Source organism: Lingula anatina, chromosome 3 (genome assembly GCF_051362555.1).
Source record: "Lingula anatina isolate TDL-2025a chromosome 3, LinAna3.0, whole genome shotgun sequence".
Lineage (NCBI taxonomy): Eukaryota > Metazoa > Brachiopoda > Lingulata > Lingulida > Lingulidae > Lingula > Lingula anatina.
In genome coordinates, this window is record NC_141769.1 from 7,774,217 (window position 1) to 7,797,720 (window position 23,504).

The 23,504-nt window shown below is 37.7% G+C and overlaps 1 protein-coding gene across 1 annotated transcript; it reads right to left on the minus strand.

Moving 5' to 3' along the window:
- Positions 1–3,862: 3,862 nt before the first annotated feature.
- Positions 3,863–16,603, minus strand: LOC106170337 (uncharacterized). The gene is made up of 5 exons (XM_013550180.2): positions 15,933–16,603; positions 8,346–8,857; positions 8,082–8,181; positions 7,507–7,686; positions 3,863–5,848 (listed from the first exon to the last, which is right to left on the minus strand). Exons 1-5 carry the CDS (start codon positions 16,177–16,179, stop codon positions 5,535–5,537), a joined length of 1,353 nt encoding a protein of 450 aa, XP_013405634.2. The 5' UTR covers positions 16,180–16,603; the 3' UTR covers positions 3,863–5,534.
- Between the last annotated feature and the right edge of the window lie 6,901 nt (positions 16,604–23,504).

The following is a 23,504-nucleotide window of genomic DNA, read 5'->3' on the forward strand; positions in this document are numbered from 1 at the left end:
TTGATAGCACACTCCGTAATTTTAATCAACTTTTGTAATATTAGTCTTGGAGCGTTTTTACAAAGTATGAACTCAAAACAAATCAAGTTATAATACCTAAATGAACGTCTGGCAGTACAAACTATAACATATAACTAATAATTGTCAAAGAAACCACTTATTGCACGAGAGGCTCAATTAAAAGACTGAAATGACGCGGCAAGCTGCATAGAATCTTACTGAAACGCTACTGTGTGGGTTAAAAGCATTCCTTGCCAACGACGGTTTTCGACTTTCTGGAAACAAGCGCGTGACGTCATGTAGACACTAATCAGTTTATATTATCTCTGACCTGAACATGCCTTATGTTTGTTAGGGTGAGTGAACACATTGCACTGGGTGTGTGAATGTAGCCATTTATTATAACTAAGACGACTTTGAAGTAGTCAGCCGGAACAACGCACCTAAACTCGGGATGAAAAATGACTTTACACACAACAAGACTCACGGCAGAATGGCCCGATACAACAGTACCTTTAACGAATTTTGGAATTTTTTTGAGTTACTGACACGTATAAGTTGTGAGATGCTTTCTCAGGTTATACAGCATTGCCCTCAATGTTCATAAAGAAGGGGGACTTGGGTCACCACCGCCGCCTACTCTCTTGAAGGCGACCCTCTTTTAAGCAATATCGTATCTAAGCTAGGGAGAAGAACAAAGCCAGCAAGTGCCCCCTTCCTTAACGTCTGTGGCACTATCTTTTCTCCCCCTCCCCCGCAAAAAAAAAAAAAAAAAAAAAAAAAAAAAAAAAAAAAAAAAAAAAGCCAGACATTTTCCATGCCGGTGTCCCTCATGTGATGTAGACAAGTGTCCTTGTCTATCTTTTAATACCGAAGAGAGGTATAATTTGTTATTTTGTGCGCGCCGCTCCCACACAGCAACCCCCATAGCAAAATTCTGGTTCCGCCAGATGGCTTTTATGTCACTCTGCCATTTATCTATGAGCCCTGCTCAGCTGCCAACTCCAACATACAGGCACATTCTGATCCGAAAATAATTTCTTTAAAAAAGAGCCAATAAAAAAACTGACGCAATCTGCTCGAAATATATTTCACTTCCTTAATTAGAGAGGACATGAATTGCTTAAAGATTTGGTGGTACCAAGAATACCAGCGCATGCGGCAGTGTGATGTTGAAAACGGACCAATGACGTTATCATTGCAGCGGTGTACATTTTAAGTCCCTGGAAAAACTTCATTAGACGATAACTAAGACGTCGCGCAGGTGTATTTGAATGCTAAGGACCTTTAATTAAATCAAATACGTCATTTATAGTACAAGTAGATTGCGCGATGGAGACTTGAACGTCATGAGTCAAAAGAAAATAAAATCAGATTACTTTGCTTTTGGAGTGGTTTGAACAGAATTAATTACACAAAAATTAATAAAAAGGTGAATGCCCTTGCAGGCCCCTATGTAATATTCAATCGATTTTCAGCTCCTGTCATACTTTTGCTCTTCTGCTATGTGAATTGTTTTCAATATGCAGCCGTGAGCACTAAATTGCGAAGGTTTTCGATTATTTTGACTTATGCACATCCAGCGTTTAACTAAGTCCAATTGACACCTACGTCAACGCAACTTTTGATGAATTCACGGCAGTTATTAAAAGAAAAATTCACAAGGAAACTTGAGGGCTTGATTTGCACAAAGGCTGGGGTTTTAGTAGATATCTTTCTCATCATAGAGGGCTTTATCTCTGGTTATGGGAATGAGTGGCAGTACAGATGGGGAAGACGGTTTTGAGAGGTGGAGATGAGGGTGATGAGGAATAGGGATGAGGGTGTTGAGGAATAGGGATGAGGGTGATGAGGAATAGGGATGAGGATGTTGAGGAATGGGAATGACGGTGTTGAGGAATGGGGATGAGGGTTTTGAGGAATGGGGATGAGGGTTTTGAGGAATGGGGATGAGGGTGTTGCGGGATGGTATGCGGGGACTGAGGGATGGGATGAAAGTGTTGAGGGGTGGGGGCGAGGGTGTTGAGGGGTGGGGGTGAGGGTGTTGAGGGGTGGATAGGAAGGTGTTGAGAAATGGGGATAAGGGTTTTGAGGGGTGGGGTGATGGTGTTAAGGAGTGGGGATAAGGGTGTGAAGGGATGGGATGAAGGTGTTTAGGAGTGTAGGTGAGGGTGTCAAGGAATCGAGATGAGGATGTTGAGTGAGTCTGGTTATTAGGTATCTCAGCCCGGCGTTTTTTTTGGGGGGAGGGCGTGAATTAACCAAGTTACAAGTAGGATATGACACTTCACCTTGATATATGTATGCAGGATAGTTTCCTTGTAATACGTAAAAGTATCCGTTTGTACTGTCTCATCATATCTTGTAAACGTGGCCACAGTGTAAGTGGACAGAGGGCAAATTGTGGACGCGCATCTTTTCCTTTAGGACCACCAACCCGATAAATTAAGTTTTCGGTAAAGGACAGCTTGATAAAAGGCGGAGTGACCCTGTTATGCAAGTTTCCGATGAAAATGGCCTGCGGTCTGGAATTATGGCTGGTGTTGTCAAAATAGATAAACTTGGCGAAGACGTTTCATGGGCGGTAGGTACTTGGTGCCTGACTGGACTCTTGCTGACCTCGCCGTTAATGTATGTCGTGCTTTCTTTTTTTTTTTTTGCCTAAGTCCTATGATTACTTTCATATTCAAAGGCATTGCTCTTATAGCACTTTCTTCGGTTGGGTTGTGCTTGCTTACGTGTTGTCGTTAATGGGACTTACTTTACCTTTGGGAAATTAAAGGGATAACAACTGTTCGTTGACTTAGATAACTTTGGGAAGTTAAAGGGATAAAAACTGTTCGTTTGAGATTCATATTGCACAATAAAAACATTGACAACAACTCATAGAAATATAATAAACTCCATTTTACCACCAAAACAGCGGTTATCCCAATTATTTCTAAATCTGTGTTTGTCATCAGACCACGTGGTCCTTCATAGATGGCTATACCTCCGTAACAATCCCTTAAGAGATTATTACAAAAACTAAACTTAAAAAAAAACAAACACTAGCTTTAAATGTCGGAATGGAAGCATAGGAAAATTGTTGTTTACCCCATGAAAATATTTTTTTGCCAAAGCGACCAATTGTTATCCCTTTAATGGATGGTTCTACATGCCAGGTCCGTTCATCTTAATCAACGTTACCCAATCAGATAAATAACGAACATATGTAAACCATGTAAAGAAATAAACATGGTAATGTTTTGGTTAAAATGAAATTTAATCATCAAAAGGAGAGCGACATAAAATGCATGATATTGATACAGAATCGTTAAAACCAATATCAGCTTAAATATGATGAAGTTAATAGGAGGCGGCGTTTCATGTTCATTTGACCGAACTGTGCGTTAAGTAGTAGACGATATTAACATTGTGCCTTAAGCTATGAGTGAGAGCGCATCCAGCCACGCTTAGTGAAGAGACCTCATCTCATGGCCATAGACCATTACCATAAGAATTTTAATAGCTTATGTCTTGCCAAAAGATTGCGGTACCATGTAACGGTTATGTTCAAAAGCCCATAATCTCTTTCCCAACGGGAATGTTGTTCGTTTAATGGAGTTTTAACGAGAATTCCCTAACACGTGGCCTGAAGGAAAGGATCGGATCGTCCTGTCTTCTCAAGTGTGGTCGGCTTTTGGTTAGTCCATTAGCACCAGTGAGAGAGAGAGAGAGAGAGAGAGAGAGAATGAGAAGAAGAAGATTTGGCATTTAACATCGTTACCAAAGTCAGACGAGTATGTTATAAAATTGTTCAGCTAGTCGAAACGCTAATAGAAACTAAAATTTGTGACAAATGAATAAAAACACAGTGCAATTTGATATATATTAAAAAATTTAATTACAGATATTCAATATCACCATAGGAATACACTTGTAATTGGGACTGCTTCCTCCCAAATTAAAATAAATATAATTGAATGTATACTTATATATTCACAAATATGCTCATATAATGTCACTGCCCATGTATGACAGGTTTTCACATATAGAGATGAAGAAGCACAGAATATTGCTAATTGCACATCACCGGCACACTTAAAATATACAACTTCCCTCGTGCTTTAAACTTCTAAAATAACACGAGATTAATCATTTTGCATTTTGATTTTCATTACAATGCTTTTCGAAGCCCTAGAGTCCGTGTAAAAGTCCTTCACTGAAGTCATGTACAATTATTTTCACAACATAGTCACTAGTATTAAGGTAAAACGTAAAAAAAAACCTTTGTTTATTGTCGTGATGCTTGTAACAGCCTTAAAGTACGGCAATTATAGTAACGTGGTATTCAACATGCCACGGCGGAAATAATGTGTACTTTATGGGTGGTACCAACATTATGATTCACTTAAATATCCAATCTCTTTCAATCCGCCCATACGTAATGAGAGCATCACTATGCAGTTTAAAGATTTGTCAAATTATAGTAAACATTGTCCAAAAGGTACTTTTCCTTTAAATGTAACTTGAAGGGTTTTTTTAATGTCAACTAACTACTCTAGGTTAACGTGACTCAGCTATCGGGCACGTTCACTGTATAGCAATGATCACTTAAAAGAGGACAACACCATTATCCTTAAATGAACATGTACCAATATTTGGATATTATATCATTCAACTAATGACCAAATGTAAACATCATAAACTTAAAACTGCAAGTAATTGTGTTAGTAAAATTCGCTTGATGTCATATAGGCATTCTGTCATAAGTATTCCGTCATACACATAAAAAAGCAACTATTTGAAAAAACCAACAACAAATAACTAATAGTATGTAAATAACTTGTTATGTACAAAGTTTTAACCGCTTGTATGACGTCATATGGCGTATGACGTCAGACGCGTATTTTGATGTCACGGTGACTGCGAAATCCAATTAGACTTTTGATTCTAATGCCACACTGCACACTGACTCCACATGCACAACAAATATAGCATTTAATAATAACACACAGAAAATGAAATGAGCAAAATAAACCCCTGAACCTGCCAGTCACTTTACCATGTTTTTACATAAATAAGACCGATTAATCGATTAGTTTAATTGACTAAAGAAAAAAACAACTAATCAAAGTTTCTGTAAATACATGGCATTGATGAGCTATTATCTAATTTCTAATTATATCAACAACAAATATATTGTATCAACAGTTTCCATTATCTTGTCTTCTGATTGTACTACCTTCGCCTATCTTGAAAAAAAAATTCTGTTATTAAGTTTGGCCCCAGGGGTATCTACAAGTACGTCTGCATCGACTGACGTTTGGAACAAAAAAATACCCTAGCTTGCTCTGCCTATGCTAAATGTGAAATCATTGGGAAAAAATAATGGGAGAATTAAATTAAAAGATAAACAATCGAAAACTGCTGGTTGAAGCCCATATAAGTTGACAATTAATAGCACCAATTGCACCGGGTATTGCTTTCACAATAAGAAGGCTGCCTTTATATATTTATGCTACACTACATGTAAACTGTATTATACTACATCATACTACTCTCTCGGCAATCTGTCCTTTCGTCTCCAGCAAAGACGGAATCCTGTCGTTACTAAATTTGAACTGTCTCTTGTCGTAACACTTCAACAGGGCCGGACTGTGAGGATGGTTTTCTTTGAGATGTTCATAGTAGGCCTCTGGGTCGGAGGTGGTGTGCCCGCAGTCCTCACAGACGTACATCTTCCCTCGCCTCTCTTTGTAGCCGTACTCGAATGTGATGCCGTGGACTTTCCTGCAGTGGGATTCTAAGGAACACCGCTGAGTGAACGCCTTGTCGCAGTGGCTGCACTTGTAGGGACGGACACCTGTATTATGTAATACAATTCAATAAGTTGTTTTTCAGTTTTTATGGAAGTAAAATAACTTAATATATTTTCATTTTACACTTATGCTTCTAATGCTTTCACTGAAACGAGCGATGGACTATCTAAGACACAAGTCCTTATGAAGCTAAAAATAATAGAAAAATTGTACTGCTTAGGGGAGTCATGAATCTGTTTCATCATGATTGAATAAATCAAAGTAAGACAATTACAAATCAGTTTTATGGATGAACATCCGCTTCCATCTCTCATTTCACCTTGGTAAGCGGCCACAGGTAACATAAAAACACAGTGCTTAAAAAATAGCGTCCCCATGCGTCCTGCCAATGGCAGTAAATTTTTAGATGTTAAAGTTCGACCACAAAATAAAGCCACCATACAGCTAATCGCTGAATCTAGAGCACAGGGAACGTTTTCAGAAGTCGATATTCGGCACCCCGGTCCGTTAACACATATCATGTATGTCATAAACGTAAAAGTACCTCTAAGATTCATGAAGCGCAAAGGCAGTTGCGGTTTGGGGAATTAGTTGTCAACATAAACGTGAATATAACGGATGTAAAGACTGCTAATACTTTGCTTAATATCTATGTGTGGTAATTTACAGTGGCATTTATGGAAAAACGTGTTGGTTAATGCGTCACACTTAATTATTTTGAGGACAACTTCTTTCCATCACATGGAATACCCAGAGATCCGCCCAACGCAACTTGTTGAAACTGTTTTATTTTCAAACACGCCTCGATTTATATGACAATTTAACTACAAGATTAAATGCAGAAAAGAATGTCAAACTCGTAATTAACTATTAGGTTGCGTATAAGCACGGGTCGATTTGTAAACGTGTCACAAATCTAAGATAGTTCAGAAAGTCAAAAATGGTACTGTCCAGAATTCCGTCTTTGCCTAATAGGTGCAAATAGTTGAACGTTAAAAAAAAAGATCAGATTTTAAAGATGCATCAATTATAACTTGAAAACCGTGATATTTCAGGTGACATAAACATCTTATCTAATTGGCCTCACACATTTTTACATAGCACTACCACACATTATAAAGCTCGTTAAAATATAATACAATATTCACACAAAAAAACCTTTAACCCGAAACATCCATACAAAATGCATTGACCCCCCTACCTACACGCACGCGCACGCACGCGCGCGCGCACACACACACACACACACACACACACACACACACACAGACACATAAACAATTGCTTTAATTCGCCGGTTGAAAACTGAAGCTCTTAATATATCTTGCTAAATGAGCGCGTTAGATCTTAAAATAGCGGACTTTATATGTGCCTGGGAATTTCAACTTGTACCCTTGAGCACCAAGGTATACCATACCAGAAATCGTTTACAGAATAACGATTCAAAAACCATTGTGGTCTGAGTTTTTCAGATTTTGATTCACTCTCTCAACAAAGAGAGAGATACTGGTGAATTTTACTTTTTTGAACAGGTTTATAAATCGTGATTTCCTCGACGCATTTGGTTAGGGTATGACATTGCGCGAGAATAAAAGAATTGTTAAAATGCCCAAGGAAATGTATTTATTTGCAATCCTTTGCTCAAAAGTTCTATTGTTTTTTTTTTTCATATAAATTATAGTTGCAGGTGCAAACCACTTACCCGTATGCGTTCGTGTGTGTCGTTTCAGATCGAAAGTGTCGTTAAACCCTTTTCCACAAAACGTACAAAGGTACCGCTTGATGTCACTGTGGCACTTAAGATGGCGGTTCAGGAGGCGTTGTAATGGGAACACTTTCTGACAAACACGGCAGACGAACTTGTTGTCTTCTGTTTGTGCGCCTAGTAAAAAAAAATAGGACATAAAATCTTAGAAGAATAAGGGATTCTTCTTATCTTATTAAAATAGAAAAGAATTGTGGCAACTACTTTTCAACGAAAGGAACACTGATAATGGAACAAAGTATAGTCACGGACATTACACAAAATTACTTTGGTCTGACATTTGGCAGTCCACTTACACAGTGTTATGTTTAGTCTAAAACAGTAGCCGATTCTTCTTCTTCTTGTTTAATTTAATTGCACCACTACTGATTTTTCTTAAGTCAAAGAAGACAACTTTTAGTCAAAGACTCAATGTTTAATCTTACTTTCGTTTGTGAAATAGACCCTAGGTAACAACACAGCGCCTTTAAAACTTAATTTCAAGTCACGCATAATATTATAATTCATCATACCAAGTTTCCCCAGCTCCTGGCTGACTAGTTCAGCATGTGCTTGAGTCATCATAGGGTTCTTCATTCCGTAACCACCATTTACCAACTCCACTTTAGGTACCTAAAACATAAAAATTTAAATAATAATAATGTTTACGTTGTAGCTTAAAATAGATATAGCGTTGTAGGAATGAAGATGGTCAAATTGCATTCGAAGTTTAAGATCAATCTGGAAAATGCCTTTTGTCAAAGGCTGAAAATACTGACATTGTCGGAAATGCTTACCGGAAGTGGCATAATGGGAATGTGCTTGGGAAGGGTCTCATAAAGGGACCTGGTAGGCGCTCTGGAAACAGGCGGCTGGTGGGGGATAGGGACCTCGTGGTGTTTGTAAGTCGGCAAGGCGGGAAGTGGGCACATCGGTAATCCGGGATACTGAACCAGCGGTGACGTCATCAGCCTCTGCATGGTCCACCACGAGAGTAAACTCTCGTTGCTGTTGGCAAGCGCTTTGTATTGCATCGCCGCATGGTCCATCATCGACGTGGGGATGTAGGGTGAATAATAGGGCGATGCTGCGGCCATGGACATGAAGTTTGAATTTTTGTCGAGGGGGAACACTGGTTTCGGTGCGCAGAGGCCGGGGTAGAAAGGAGCAGGGATGCTCAAACCGCTGGGGGTGACACGATGCTCGCTGACTAGAGACACGGGCGAGATTGACGGCGTTCTTTCTCGTGAACCAGGCGGTGAAACTGTGTGAGGTTTTCTGATCCGAAGATCTTCCATGGCAGAATGTTCTGTAAAATAATTATGAGAATCACGTCAAATAACGTGAAAATGTGGCACGTATATCAGCGCCATACATATAAGTAATTAGATTTCAAAATAAACACATCATAATCATGAAACAGTATACCCATCTCTTTCTCAAGATCAACATCGATCTTAGTCAAATGCTACCATAAAAAAAATACAAAAGACGCTTTTCCATACACAAAAGTCGCCTTTTCGGTGACAGAGGGTATGTTTTTACCGTTAATTACAATATTGCGTGCAACGGGATATCCTGTTTACCGAGAAAATGTCGTTCGAACATCTTTATATATTTAAGAACGTTAAGACATAGATTATTATTCGTTGCGTAAAAAGAGAATTCAAGAGCCACTTCTGACGCAAAACGTTTATGTCACGCACGGGCATTTATTGCTTGTTATGTCAAAATTATGCCGCACAAACCAAAATACAGCTTTCAAGCAATTTTTTGTCCAGACAAAATACAAAACCTGTGCAAAATAATATGTAAAAGGGGAAATCATGCAGGAAACTCTTTCATTGCTACGTTTCTTCGAGAATGGGTAAATTACTTTTCACCGTGAATTTTTTTGAGGTACAAAGCGAGCAACCCGCATGACAAGATTGCTGATCATGTTTTATTCACAAGAATAAAGTTTGAATATACGATACCTTAAATTGGGGTGCATTCAAATTTGTTCAACTTTTTTATGGTTAATCTAGATGCACTTATTTAACTTGTGCGGGCGTACAAAACGTATGATTTGTAATTGACTTTGAAAAGGGATTTATATCGAGAACTGTACGCGCGTAAAATATGGTAGACTTCAGTCGTTTGTTTGTGTGCATGCGTAGGCGTTCAGTAGTACACACAAGGCGTTATGTTCAGCGTATCTTCCTTGTTACGACTTTGAAGAAATAAAGTGTCCATGGCACATACAGGTATCAGTTCGATGCAACATAAAGACCACGATCTGGGTAGTGTCAAATTTAATAAATTTGTTAGAAACCAAAGGAAAGAAAACCTTTTTTTCCTTCAGCTCATAACAAGCACTCATTTTTCTGTCCTATGTGGAACTAGGAATTCAGTTTTTTACCGACTCACTCAACATGCACAGTGCACACGCAAGTCATCGTCGAAACGCATGTAGGTCTAACACGCGAGCGGATGCACGAGCGGACATGCACAAGTATACAAACACGTCTCGTGCGGTTCCCAGTCCCAATACAAAACAATGACACTGGCTGGTCATTCATCACCCGTCAACGAGCACCTTAATGAGACAAGTCAACTGTTAACGCGATGCCTATCACGCGGAACAATGTGGGAAAATTCCTCCCTACCGATCGAGATGACGTCTTATCAGATCCTGGCCATGCCAAGCCTGTGTATTTACCGTGACACGGCCCGATAGAGAGGTCAACAGATCTTGACCACACTTCTTGACCATTGTTCTGGCCGTTCAAGCGCTTAATTTTCCCAAAGATTCGACACAATCAAACTGTTTAGCGCCCGTCATCGCTGCGGATTTTTCTCTATAATCAGATGATATTAACCTTTCGTTAAATACAGGGCTTCAAATCTCAACAGGTGATCAGCTCGGCCAACAGACCATATCTTATTGTTTTCATCCCGTTTCGAAGAGGCCCAAGCGCCGGTTACGATAAAAATTATGATTATTTTTTTCCTCAAGGATAGTTATTACTTTTACTTCTAAGGCCGGTAAACAGGGTTCTGGGACATCTGTTCATTTTGCTCGTGTCATTTATTTTTGCTGATTTCTAATAATGACCGACTTTTTTTATTTAAAATACCAAACGGGAAAAACGGACCATGGGAATTGTCCTTTTTTAAGACTATGAGAATTGCCTGGCATGGATTCTTAACAGGCCTGTTGCCACGACCAAGATCAAAATACTGATGTTTATTTCCCCACAAACGACTCTAGGTAAACTGCTTCACTCTTCCACGCACGAATGCCCTGAATAGTAAATACACTAATTTGCATTATTTTAAGACCCCTCTTTTACTTGCATTGGTGGTTGTACGTATTAGATTCCCTCGACTTCGACAGAAACGCATGCCGGAAAGCAAGATGGTAAAATCCTGAAAGCAAGGTCCATGTTGGTTTCTTTTTAAAGCTATTACTTTTTCAGTCTGTTGTATAGGGCGTCGCGTGTCACGTGACCTTGGAGAAATAAGAAGGGTAGTTAAGAATATACGAGAGTACTTATTCAGCTAACCCAAATAACAAAAAGGTGGATGAATTTTGAAGAGTTAATAAAACTTTATTTTAAATCATTGAAATCCAACCATACTACATATCGTATAGTAGTGTACTTTCCTGTCAGAGTTTATTTTTCTGATTATGTCGCAAAAAGGAAACCCAAGGACATACGTGTTAATGGCGTAAATTGCTCTACATTTTTTCGGATGATGTGATATTCAGCTACAAATGCAGTCAATTTAAGTAACTTGATTGCAATATGTATTATTAATAGACCTTATTGTCTGTCTTACTGTCTGTCTTTCATGATTCTTCAAAAACTGCATTACCATGATTTACATTTGAAACGGTCGGGAATGAGGAATCCGTCTTACTTAATCGTCGGGAAAAACTATTTGCGGCATAAGAACGCACGGAATGTATGCAATTCAGCTTGCCAAATATCTCCTCTAAGAAAATACAAAAAAAAAAAAAAAAAAAAAAAAAAAAAAAAAAAAAAAAAAAAACTGCCTGCGTTTAATTACACTCCTAAAAACAAAAGCATCTTCGCTGACAAATATTGCCCCATGCGCATTCCGCCCTCCGGCCACCACCGGTTCTTTCTTTCACGACCAAGCACTAAAGCCGTAAAACAACGGTATGGGCTTCGTGTAAGCTCGGAGCGTGACGGAAGCGAATACAAATGAAGTGGAAGACGTCGGTACCGATAGCATGCCATGCTTCTTAGGTTGTCAATAGATTAACTGCATTAATACCCAGTCCTTAAGAAGTGAATATGTAAAGTAAAAGCCCCGGTATGGACTGTGTTTGGTTTCTCGCATCATTAATGTCATCATATGGTTTTAAAACTCATTTAACATGATGCTATTCCGTTTTATGATTCAATGTAAAGAAGAGGCACTACCAATTGCCTATAGTTAAAACTTCTATCCATACAAATTAATTCATTTCAAAAATAACATTTTCGTTTTAGAACAGCTTCAACGTGTGCCCTTTAAAAATTTAATAAAAGGAGCGATAATAATTCGTATTCAATCAAATAATTGACAAGATGCGTCGACAGAAAAGATACGTGTTATCCACAATAGGACCGAAAATTTCGAAGATTTGAACAGAACATAAACGAAGATAATATCCTTTTGTTTTCACGATGGAATTCCCAGACATTCTTCTTTCGAGAGGAAAAGTGACTCTGTAAAACACGATCAACGAACACGCCATATTGTTCTTTTCACACGCTTAAGTCTTACGTTGTGGGTCCAGACTTGTCTATCTAGCCCAATCTACCCCCGCCCACCTACGATCAACAATGACGGCCTTTCACCGGCGTTTTGTTCCATTACCTTCGTGCTTTTCTCAGGTATAGAATTAACAGAGAATTAACCGCGGGTTTGAGGTGTCCCTATCAATCTCATCTACCGCTAGTTAGCGCGTGTGATTTTTAAACACATAGAGGGATTGTTAACCGGAGTCACGCGCGTTTTCTTGATCGAATCAGGTAAACGTGCGTGGTGAACGCCGTGCTTTCCATTTACAAAGTGGTAATTAAAATGACCATCTCGAAAAAAATGAGAGGTGGGCATGTTTCACGAATACTTTACTCAAATTTTATCACCATAATGACGACCTCACCGTCTTTGAACTAAGAAATTACAAATGTCAAAACACGTTTGGTGTATATCCATATTGATGATAGTAAAATAATTTGAGGGTGCTATATTTGAACGCAGATTATGTCAAAGAAAATGGAGTGTGTTTTTGATAATAATAGTCATTGCGCTGGGTAAAATAAAATCTCTACCCGCATTCCACCTTTTAAACTCTCATAACACCATGTTTTGACAGTAAAATGGAAGATGTTAAAATCGCCGAAAAGATTATTTTGATAACCTCTGCAATGAAAGAACATGTCATGTTTAACACTTTTCGTTCGGGGATAAAACTCACTTGTTAATCTTTGAGGAATAATTCGTCATGAGAACATAGTGACCGTATTAATAGAAGCTTACCTTTTTATTTTGATTTTAAAAAATCGGAAAAAATAAGTGTTGTCAATGGCCTTTCTTCTGTCGCGGTCAACACTAAGTCGAACAGCTGGTAGCAACCAAATTTAAAGTCATACCTATTGAATATCTATATACTCAAAACACCATGTGACACCATCAATTTCGAGTAAACAAGAACGAAACATATACAAATATAAACAATACGCCGTATCAAACTACTAAGGACTGAAAAGAATCCACACTTCAAGTGTACAAAAAGCTATCGCGGCAAATTTAGGGGGCTTCCGTATAAATCAGTCTCCCGTCGTGCGATTTTCAATTATTTATCCACGCATGCCAACCTTGTGGACTCGAGTTTTTTTAAGCGGACAGCAACGTAACAGTACAAGTAATTCAATACCCTTAAAGTTTTGCTCCCAGCTTTCTTATAGCACAGCGGGTTTCCGATGCGCTTGCTGGTAGTCAGATATGTTGTATGCGACGTCTTTAACATTACACGAAGTACGCCAAGTCGTGCAAAATGAAGCTCAATTTTAAACAATAGAGATTAAAAAGAAAAAGTGAAGGTGAAAGCTAAATATGCAACCAGGGGCAATGAAAATTATTATCATTCACGCTAAACAAATTTAGGGAGTAAACGTGATAGATTTTTGACTGGTATACATGTCACCGACTTCAGTGTTAGAGGCTAGATGAAGGCGCGATCATGAAACGATTTTTCTTGAAGATTGTTAATCATTTCCGCCAGTGGTTTCAATGATTTATAAAAAAAAAAAAGCCCATTCGACCGAAGTGCTGAACCGGTATGCATTCAAAAGTACCTTTATTCGTCGCCGAAAGAAGATATGTCAAGATACGTTATAAGAGGCGAATCTTCAAAAGCAAAACATCAGTCCAGCCCACCTTTCGAAAATGTTTTTTGGCACTTTCAGCTACGAGTTTAGTCTTTTCAATGACTTTATGAGTCTGTATGATTCCGGAACTGTATATCGTGATGACCATTGGTCATAACTATACGGTTTTATATCTTTTTCTTTTCAGTTTGGTATGTCGAATGTATGTATAAAAGAAGTTTTCACTTAGAGTTCCATGTTTACTCCACGCGTTATACGCGTGTTAAAAGATGTTTCATTCTTTCATTTTTTGCAAAACTTAAGTTTGTTTGGACTAAAGCATTATTTCTTTGTAATTTCACCCTCGTTCTTTACTTCTTGGTATAATTCAAACTCTATCTTTCTACTGTTTCACCGCAAAACATTCAATTTAAAATGATTTATTCCACATAGGACAAGTGAATTCAGCTCCACAGTTTAGGTGTACTTGTTCAACTACAGGATTTCTACGTTTAAAGAATTATGTGAAGATAAAGAAAAAAGTCCCAAATGACAAAACAAGGAAAAATCCTATCATCCTGACGTCCAATTTCTCATTCGTTTGACGTCAGGCAGTACTTCAACAGAAAAACTCAGACACGTGAGTTGTAGTGTTTTTAAGGTAATTGTTGGCTTGTTGCCAAATTCCAATACCATTTTAAAGCGATCGAGATACCTATGCTAAATAATAGATGGATCTGAAGGTGACTTGCTTCCAGATTTAGAAAAATGGACTTATTTTTCTTTTAAAAATGATATTTTTGAGGTGGTAAATTTGTTCCGATTGCTTAATAAATGGATGAATAATACCATGTGGAGTGCATCTCACACGCAGGTTGGAGACAAATGCTTTTATTTTAAAAACAACTTATTTATACACATAACTTTTACTAAATGTAATTGCACAAGAAAAAATTTATCTTTTTATCTGCAATTTAAACTTTATAATTGTTGTCATTGATTTAATTTCTCGTCTTAAACAATGAAAAAACAAACGTATGGTTTCAAGTTGAGCTTGGCTGGATTTTTCTCAAATTATCTAAGCAGGTGCGATCAACTTTATTGCATTTATATCCATCATTAGAAAAGGAGATAATAAACTTACTCATTTGTTTGAAAATGTTTCAAAACCTGTTCAGTCTTAAATTTATTTATTGGCATAGCCTTCGGGAAATGTTTTACAATTTCGATATGAAGAAACATGAAGGCAATAATAAAAATAACAATAAACGATTTAATGTTGCTCACATGAATGTCGTTGATATGAAAGCCGCAGCGTGACCGTACCAAGGCAATTATGGCATATTATGCCGGTTGGAGTCGTAAAAGTTAAACAGATAAACCGCAAGGCTATTTTAACGTTAATATATTATTTCCTCAAAAATGTGGATCCGCGTCGGATGACACGAGTGGCCCGTGTTTTGGCTGTGATAGTTATTAGGCGCATCGCTTCCCCGAAAATGTGTCTGTTTAATTTTATTGCTATTTGTTTAATTTACATTTCATCTCTTTTTAACAGTTATTCATTTCTCCTATGTAGGACTAATGCAGAATTAACCTGGTTGTGTTATTGGGCGACAGCATTTCCGTTACGCGTTATGAAACAAGGTAAACTTACAATAAATTCAGGAACACCCTCTGCAGATTACAACAGGAAAAGTTATTTTTAAAATATGAATAATGGGGGGGGGGGAATCATCGAGCGTGCACTTGGTATGTATGGCAACATATCATAAATTATCAAAAATTAAATTAAATTTTCCGTTCATTAAACCATCAAATGAGCAGATGAAATACATGTACTAGCACAAAATGCTTTTCCAGCAAGAGTAATATTTCAGATTATTTTGAATTTAGTCATTCATCCCCGCATTACATCACTCACTAATAAAAAAAATGTCAAATTACAACAATGCATTATATCGGGCTAAAACGTATAAAGGTACACCTGTGAATGCTGAGAGAAATAGCTACCTTTAGGCGTCTTTGGCGCTAGGGAAGCTTCTTCTGGCTTGACGCTCAGGGCAGTCGTCTTGTCCACAGCGTTCTCTCTGACATCACTTGGAAATGCGACTCCGCAAGGCCTTTCGCTTTTCGGAGCGGGGGGAAGGACTGATTCTTCGTCGCAAAGCTTTGCTCTTTTTGCCACAGGTTCGTCGGAACTCTCCATCGATGAAGGCAAAGGGTCGTCAGGCTTTCGCACCAAGAATGCTCGGGGCATTTTCTCCTGTTCAATGAAATCTCTTGTCGTCAAGTATATACACAAATATATATGTATGTGCAGATATCTATGTATTCGAGTAAATGGTCTGGAGCTGAGTTATGTGAACGGCTCGAGTCCCGTTGCTTGTCTGCCGTGGTGAATGGTTGTCGCCGCTTTTAATTTAGGTAATTTCTGATCGGCCCTAGGCTCAGTGATTGGTTGTCACCCATGAGGGGCTGCCAGTTACCCATATGCATTAACAGTCGCGACTGACAACTGTGAAGTTCACAGCTAGCCCCCACGCTTTAACGTCTAGTTTTCTTTTAATTGTCTTCCCCTGTGTTTAATCGGCCTACTTATCACTTTCTCCCATTCACAATGGTCAACAAAACAATGGCTCAATCTACGGAGACACCTTTAACACCTAACCTGGTGTTTAACGATGTTCTGATTTAAAGATAGTGACACCGCTCAGCTGTGGAGAACTTAATTGTTCAAGTGCGCATGCGCAAATCGTGAACCCATTCTCCGGTGAGTGATAACGCTAACGTCACACAGGGCATCGCTACCTGAACTTACATAAGGAAAAAAGAGGAATAACGTTCCGTTAATCACAAACTGTTAAACATGTCTACATCCCCCTCCAATCAAACTCAACAATTCTAATTCTATGTGTAAATAATGAAGTGACTCAGTGTCACATTCTAGTAAAAATGGCATTTAACAAGACAATTTCACGGAAATTGCAGAAGGAATTCTATTTTGGTGTCTGTCAGAAATTAAAAAAAAAATTAACGCTCTAATCCCAAGTCTTAAGAAGCACATTTCTATTTCTTATTCTTAATTTCTTTTGCAAATTCTCTCGACACGTTTAAAGCTGTACTGGTCTCTTAAAACATACCAACTGAAATATAAGGCATTTTTTACATTGTAACAGATCCATGGCTTGATTTCGATGACCCCCTCATTTATTCATTTTGAACAAAAATGAGTTAATTTTTCATCCAACGTACGGATGTGTGGTTCATTAGAAGTTAACATCTTGTGGCCATTTATTTCAGCAAATGTCATCTTTTTCATGTGTTTTTAGTCACCACTACTGTCATTATTACCCACACTACAACTTCTTTATGTTCATTTTTATTATTCATTATGACATTACACTTAGCCCTTTTGATGAATACGAATTTTCATATCGACCATTGCGTTCGTTTTTATCTATTCAGGCATTAACATTGCTTCGGTGAGCCTTTGGATATATGGGGCACGTCTATTCGTATAATATTTGCGGTGTGAGGTTTAAGACCTGCTATAATATTGTCTTACGCTCTATTGTGAACGAAGCCTAGCTGACATGATCTAAGTTTTGGTCTTGGACCGTTCAGACAAGTTTTGATGGCTGGGTTCTAGCTCTAGACTCGTGTCAGACCAGGTGTCAGATCTGACAGGTGGAAAGCTAGCCCGCTAAATTACTATAGCTCTTTTAACCTATTCACCTGTTAGCTGGTGTGTGTGTGTGTGTGCGTGGGGGGGGGGGGGGGGGGGGGGGGGTAGGAGGATTTATTTCAAACCTCAGACCTGAAGCCTATTTAGTTTTTTTTTTAAGTTTGCTAAAATTGCATAGCCAACATAAAGTCGACTTTTTTATATTAGATCTACCAGAATTTTGTCACCACTGAGTATATTCATATAAGACGCTTCCCAAGGAGCAATATTTGATATATAGACTGCTGCCGATTTCTTTGGTGTCAAGGGGTCAAAGATTTAGGTTTAAAGTTTTAGACCAGTTTTTGGGCTACAGCTTTTTTGATAATAGAAAGCCACCAAATGACATAAAAAGGAAATGATACATGCTTTTGTTTTTTAAATGTTAGCAGAAAAGGCAGTTATAAAATGATGTACTTATCAAATTCTAATTACAACGATTGAGTGTTTATAAAGCACAAGTAATTATAAACTGATGTGCATTTTTCCTTTAAATTTCTTCCTTGTACTTTCAAAAGAAAAATTGAAAAGAGTATTTTCTGGGTAACTAACGTCCAATACAATACTTATTTTAACATCCTGGCGTAGGGCATTCCTGTAGCTCTTTCTATTAATTTGTTTATCCTGAATTTAGTCCTCTCCTTTATGGGCGCAACTGAATGGGTAACAATACTTCACGTATTATATTTTTCAATATGAAAAAAAAAACCTTTGTAGTTATTGGACCTGGGTAATTTACTTCTAGGACTCACTGGAATTGGCGGGTCCTAGTTAACATTAATGATAATGTCTTAGTTAACGCTTACAATGTATCAAGTAATTAATGTACATGTAGGCCTATATAAAGTGCCAGCCCAGAAAAAAAGTTTTAACAAGTAAATAAAAAGAAGTCAACGTTCATCTGAATAATGATAACGTTGGTCTATTCGTCTCTATCAATTTACCTGATAAATTAGTATAGAGTATTGACTATAGGTTGATAAACCACTCAAAATGTAGTGTCATATTTTAAGAATTCATGGGGCATAAAATAAAGATGACGCGGTATCCGTTACGGTAAGACGTAAATTTAGAAGTAAGTAAGGAATATGAAAAAGACGTGAGTATGGTATGCAGTTATACAGATGTTTCTCTAACGAGCCCAAGTCAGTGACACAACACTGTATTTGAGTGTCACATTGTCACATGCTTCTTATCCCTGTATTCCAAAACAAGGAAAACTATATCAACGTACAACTGTACATGTAGTTCTATTGTTTATTTTCTATTAATTGACCAACCACCTTAAAGGATGAATAAAACATCGAATTGTAAAGCATTACACGCAGGCACGCGTAGAGAAATAAAACAATTAATTTAAAAAAAAACCTGTTAAGAGAAGACACATAAGCACATATTCTTGAGATTATTTTGATTTTGACGACTATTTAAAGGGTGAACAAGACGCGACCCCATTATTAACAATTGATATTTAAAACAGGGTGTCGTTTACAGCAAGACGGGGGACGAGGTTAACCACTTACATTGATGACTTGATAGCACGAACCTGCAATTATAATGTGCTGTTTATTTTTCTTTCCTACCTGTGAGAGAGTAACACCGATTCAGCCAACGAATCGCCGCCAGACACTGCCGAAGTAAACAAGACTTTTAATCAATAACCCTTGCCTATCTCGTTCGCGGCGGGGTTTTGCGCACCTTTAACACAATGGAAAGTAAAGTGGGGGGTGTTAATATCAGCTAAAAACTGTTAAATAGCTACCTGGTGAGACGCTAGCTCTTACCTCCGTCGGACGCCTGTTTGCGGTCACCTTGGACAATACTCAGTTAGCGAAATTACCCGTGAAACTATGCCAGCACTGCGTTTAGATCAGTTTGATCAAGACCGATACGGAAAAACACCCCGATCGTAAAACTGATAGCTGCGTCTTATTAGTCTAGCTAAACAGACAAGTTGTCAGAGATTTGGAAGACTATTCAGAGCTTTTGTTAATGGCGGTATTACTTTTCACTGCGGTGTAGTTTTTCCGATGGAGCATCATGTATCAAAATTGTTTGATTTGATTAACGGAACTCAAGTTTGTGAAAGCACGCGGAAAGATTACATATTATGAACAGCATCAAAACACATACCGTTCACATACCTTTACGTTGATTCTTTTGTTTGTAGTATGATATATAACATTATAAATACGTCTCTGATCTCACAAGGAAATGTGTGGGTAAAGTGAATCCTAACAAACAAAATAATATTATTTCGCAGATCAAAGGCCATCGCTTTAGTTTGTTAACTGAAGAAAAGAAAAAAGAGACGGGAGCAGAATTCCTATGATATGCCCTGTATAGCAGATCGTAATAGAAACTTGATAGAAGGAAGCGTGGGGTTTATGTATATATCAAATCAGGATAAAAGGTACGGCTGTAAGGTTCAATACGTCCTTCCTGATTGTCATCCTGTGAACAAAAAAGGTGATGTCACTTGGTAATTCATTCATAGTCTAGATAAATCCCTACCAATAACCATTGAAAAAAACCGACAAAATTCCTTTTGCCAGACATACAGTACATGTGTGTCTCTATGCTCATGGTGAAACACTTCCAATGTCGACAAAATAATTCGCTTAATAAATAAATAAAGTCAAATGTTTGTATCGCTTTCTTTTAAATGGGCCTTTTAAAAAGAGGTGTCTTTAACATATTATTTCAAAGTAATACAATAAAAAGTAAAAACAGTTATAGTTCCCAAAGAAATGTGGATTGTTATTATACTGATATAGCTTATATGCGGTTGTCCAGATTTCCTACCCCCTCTTCTCCCGTCTCAAGAAACAGTTAATAACGGTATTGGCGATTCAGATCGTAGATTGAGTCTCAGATTAGCTTGTAAACCCGCACTAATTGAATATAAATTTTCACCAAACGGAGAAACCCGAGATTTATCCTGTTCTTATCATCTGTAATGAATGTAACAGGAGTAGAGCTACATGTGCGTAAATTCTTTTCAGAAGGTCGTTAGTTTGGAAATGACAACAAGGTAAAGGTTATTAATATAAAACATGTCTTTGGATGTTTTAGCAATATCTGTTTTTTTTTATTGCAAAACGAAAACTCACAATAAACTACACCTTACAGTAACTTAACCTTTCATTACACAGAAGTCACAGTACACGAATCCTAACCTTATTAACCTAAATACTAACCTCTACCAGGTCCACTGATTGATTTTTCACTAGATATTCACATATAATGTCTCTGGCTAAATATGGTCAATCTTCTAACTGTGGCTGGTGGAAAATGTGCCTGGTTTAGGGTACCAAAATACCTAGTTTGATGTGAAAGTTACATTAGCAACAGCACCAGACTTTACATATTAGTTTAAGCCCCAAATATAACAATGGCATGCTTTTTCTTCTACCTGTACCTGTATTGTTTATTTCTAAATGTTGAACTGAATAGTGTGCGTAAGTGTGTGTGTGTGTGTGTGTGTGTGTGTGTGTGTGTGTGTGTGTGTGTGAGTGAGTGTGTGTGTGTGTGTGTGTGTGTGTGTGTGAGAGAGAGAGAAAGAGAGAGAGAGAGAGAGGGAAGGGTGGGCGAAAGAAACATGTGAAATAATTACTAAAATCTTGTCTAAGATCCAATGTCGTGTCCTAGATCATGTGAAAGATAACAAAGGTGAACACATACTATAAATTCCATCATACTGTTTATTCCATCAATACAAAATTAATCACATAATAACTAAATAAAGCTGCCGACTTAGCACTGTATCTGCCTGTTTATCATTTGCTTATATGAGTATTCCTATTGTTAACAGAACAATGAAGTAACGCTTTTTATACGTGTCCCATGTATTGTTGTTGATTACCAGTTATTCACCAAAACGCAAACAGAACGACGTACGTTAAATGTGCGGTTGCTTTTATTTGTATTGAAACTTTGTGGCCTTATTCATTTCTATATCAAACGGTAGAGGAATCTAACATGCCTATCTAAGAAGGAAGTCACCACACACTTTGGATTTTAGGGGCCGATTTCTATGCTTTTAGGTACCTTGTATAAAAGGCAGCCGTTAAGAATTTGATATCGATAATTAAATCAATCTTCAGATATGTCCCCTCTTTCCCTGACATATTTCATTAAATCTCTGCTTGTTACTCACCCCAGTTTCCACTACCCCTGTATACAACTTTGCAATATAAAGAGGAATTTACATATTGATGCCAGGAAGACCCCTCCTACATTTCTTGGCATTATTTATTAATTTATTTATTTGGTCTGTATAAACGCAACTTGCTTTTACTATCACGTTCATCAGGTTAATACCCAAAATGCCTACCGTCGTTTCTATATCCTGCTGCTTCCATACGATGTCTTTGAACATACATTCTTGGTTACAGTTAACTTAAATGTAAAGTTTCCAGACTGTCTCCCAGTTTTAAATGCCCATTCTCAGAATTCGTCCACTTACGTCCGAGATCAGGTCCACGTTGAAAACGATAGGCAATCAAAACAAAAAAAATGTCTTGATTAAAATAAAAAACATTTAGCAAAGAGCTTTCGAAATATGTTGAAAGTGAAATGATATTTATTAGGATAAAAATAAGGGCTCCCCCTCCGACCCCCCCCCCCTCGTCCCACGTCGACAGAAAGGTGTGCGAGAACGTGTTTAACTCTAGTGATCTTGAAGTAAATGAAACATAACAGTTTGGCTCATGAGCGTTTTTTTCTCTCTTATTATGAAAAAGAAGCTTAAACTATGAGAGGGATATTGGCGATTCCGTTTTGTGATGTGAAGGGCTAAGAAATGCCCGGGATCCTGGATATTCTTTGTCTGTGTGGCTTCTTCGGACTTCATGAAATATCCAAACCTTAGAGCTACAGTCTATGATTGCGTTAGATGCGACAGCAAAAAATTGTGCACTCGCCTCTCAACAATACCATTCCACAATTTCCTGTAAGCCATCCCCGTTATTAAGTTTTTGGAGCGGGAATCGATATCTCTTGTCAGTAAAACCCAGTGTAAAGGGGCCTTTAGGTTATCTGATTAATTGAGACAAAAAGTCTGGTTTTGAATGCTGCTGAAAGAAACAACACGCAAAACAAGGCAGTTTTTCAAGTGTGTTATTGTTATTAATTTAGGGGAATGGCATATCGTATTTCAACGTGTACGTTTTGCAATCCCACATTATCACTCTTGACAAATATCTTTACATAGACACTTACCACCCGTTTTAGAATAATCAATGTAAGAGTCATTTCACAGTCTTTGGCTGCCATGAAGTCTGCCTGTTCATAGAATGAACATTGATCATATTTTAAAGGGATAACAACTGTTCGTAAGATATCCATATTTCACAATAAATACATTGAAACTAACTCATAGAAATACAATAATTTCTATTTTGCCTCCAAATCGGCGGTTAACACAATTATTTTAACATTTGTACTTGCCATGACATCACGTGATTTCCATAGATGGCTACACTCTGTAATAATCTCTTAAGAGATTATTACAAAAAACCAAACTTAAAAAAAAAACAGGGACTAAATTTGAATGTGGGAATGGATTCACTTACAATTGGTAAGTATGGGAAAATTGTCCTTTATCCCAGGAAAATTAATTTTTTGGGCTAAAATGAACAGTTGTTATCCCTTTAACTAAAGACTTCTGGATATTTTATGTATATGCTTTTACCATTTACAAGTGCAGTTGAGGTTAAGAAAGAGAAAATGTCAGCTGACTGAAATTTTATAGAAAAATAGTTAATTAATTAAGATAAGCCTACCATACATGTATATTTTTCATATTCATAGTTTTCTTCGATGTCTTTTTATTTTTGTCTCATTATTCTGTCTCT